Source organism: Galeopterus variegatus, unplaced genomic scaffold, assembly GCF_000696425.1.
Source record: "Galeopterus variegatus unplaced genomic scaffold, G_variegatus-3.0.2 Scaffold647, whole genome shotgun sequence".
In the NCBI taxonomy this organism is placed as follows: domain Eukaryota; kingdom Metazoa; phylum Chordata; class Mammalia; order Dermoptera; family Cynocephalidae; genus Galeopterus; species Galeopterus variegatus.
The window spans coordinates 273,494-275,805 of NW_007726758.1; the positions used below are offsets into that span (position 1 = coordinate 273,494).

General features: G+C 54.0%; 1 protein-coding gene across 1 annotated transcript in view; it reads right to left on the minus strand.

The window, feature by feature from the left end:
- The window catches only part of PLAUR (plasminogen activator, urokinase receptor), a 13,512-nt gene extending 11,744 nt beyond the window's left edge, over positions 1-1,768 (minus strand). Inside the window, exon 1 of the mRNA XM_008570942.1 lies at positions 1,410-1,768. Within this exon, the coding sequence (XP_008569164.1) occupies positions 1,410-1,461 (52 nt within the window). The 5' untranslated portion in view covers positions 1,462-1,768. The remainder of the gene's footprint in view (positions 1-1,409) is intronic.
- Positions 1,769-2,312: the final 544 nt, after the last annotated feature.

Consider the following 2,312-nt stretch of genomic DNA (forward strand, 5'->3'; position numbering starts at 1 on the left):
GCCATCCCTATAGGGGATGCGAACCGGGGCCTTGGTGTTATCAGCACCGCACTCTCCCGATTGAGCCACGAGCCGGCCCACGCTTTCAGGTTCTATTCTCGCCCCTGCGTCGACTCTCCCCGACCTTCTCTCCGGGCCCACCAGTCCTTCCGAAGCTCTAACCCCGCCCACCGGCCCTCCCGGGATTCTTTTTTTTTTTTTTTTTTTTTTTTTTTTGCTCAGCCAGTGAGCGGGAACCGGTCTGTATGTGGGATCCGAACCCTCAGGCGGGAGCGCCGCCGCGCTTCCCAAGCGGCGCACTATCCAGTGCGCCACCGGGCCAGCCCCCCCTCCCGGGATTCTAATCCCAACTACTCCACGTCCCCCGACGACCTCTCCCAGATACTCTAGCCCCGCCCCCAGCTCCTCCCGACATTCTAGCCCCGCCCCCAGCTCTTCCCGACGTTCTAGCCACGCCCTCCACTCCCTCCCGGGGTTATAACCCCGCCCACTCTCCCCGCGCCCAGGCCCTATCCCAGCCCACCAGGCCTACACACAAGGCTCTCCCGGCCCCAAATTCCGAGTCCTCCGCAGCTGTTACTCATCCTCGGCCTCCCGTGGCCCGAGAGCTTTACTGTCACGCCACCGCTCCCGCCCTGATTCAGTTCCTTCTCCATTTCCTCTCCTTTCTTAAGCCCATTCCTCCACGTTTTCCGGAGGAAGCAGATGAGACGGTCACGTCGGCGAAGGGGTAGTGAAAGGGGAAGATCCTCGAGGGACAAGCCCTGGGTGCCCAGGCGTTGGCTCCGCGACGCTCGGCCTGACTCTCTTCAGATCTTTTGTAAAATGGGGCGCTGTCCTGCCTGTCTCTCAAAGGGGGGATCCGACAGAGTGGACAGCGCTGTGGGGCGTCGCTGCGGGGTCAGAATCACACTTACTCAAGGACTGGCTGTGTGATTCGGACCAGTTACTTAACCTCTCTGTGCCTCAGTTTCCTTCTTTGTGAAAAGGAATGAACAGTCCCATCTGCCTAGTTTGAAATGGCAAGGAAGGAGCTTAGAAGAGGGCCTGGAATAGAGAGCACTCACCAAATGATGGCTGTGCTTAAATGCCTTTGCTCAACTAATGCGAAGGTACTTCAAAGAGTTCCTGGACAAATAGAATTATCCCGGCACCGGCCAGTCGCCAAAAAAACACCCCCACCCCCCCAATACTACGAATCTTTCCATGAACTTTTTGAAGTACCCGTGTATTTCCTGAGCGCCCACTGTGTGCCAGCTACTGCGCTGGGTGGGGCTGCATATAGCAGGAGAATTATAACTTGATTGGAGGGAGGTGCTGGGAACTGAACAACGTTTCTCCACCTCACCCTTGAACCCCACCCCACCCCTATCAGACCCAGCTCAGGCGTTCGGGCACCCAGTCCCTACCTGGGATGCAGGTCTGAACCAGCAGCAGCAGCAGCGGCAGCCGACGGCCCATGTCCGGAGGGCGGCTCTTGTCCGCGGCCTCCCTGCACCTCTGCTCACGTCTGGCCCCAGGGAGGAGACAGTTTTGTGGCCCCGGGGGCTCCTCCCATACGTTTTGCGAAAGAGCGAGTCAGTCCCAGATGCGTGGGCGTCTCTCCCCGCCTCCCCCACGGGCCTCCCAGGACAAAACTTCCCTTCCCAGGGTGCGGCCAGCCCGTTGTGGGGGCGGGGCGCGGGGAGCTGGCTCGGCTCTGACTCTAGTAGCTGACGGCAGAACTGTGTCCTCAGGCTGCCTGGGTGCAAATCCCAGTTCCCCCTCTTCCTGCTATGGGACCTTGGGCAATCACTCTCCTCACCTGTAAAATGGGAATTAAAAACTTGTCCCAAAGAGAGATTCGAATGTGGCTGATCATTCAATATTAAGATTTTTGTTAGTTTTGTTAGGAGAGATAGTGGTATTGTGGTTTGTGGGAAAATGTCCTTATCATCTAGAGATGCACGCTGAAATATTTGGGGGTGAAATGACAATGTCTGCAATTTACCTTAAAACACTTCAGCCAAGAAAGTAGATATCGCTGTCATGAAAATGGTTTTATGGTTGTGTGAGAAAACTATTTTTATTTTTTACAGAAGCTCACTGAAGTATGTAGGGGTGAATGTCATTGATGTCTGTGTTTACTTTAAAATACTTTAGAGGAAAATGAAGGCAAAATAGCCAAATATTTGTATCGATTATATCAAGGTAATGGGTTTATGGGGGCTTATGCCATTCTGTCTCCTTTTCTGTGTGTTTGAAACAGTTTGTAAAAAGCAAAAAGTAAAGTAAAATAAAATGCAGAAGATAATATAGTCTTCCTGTCTTAG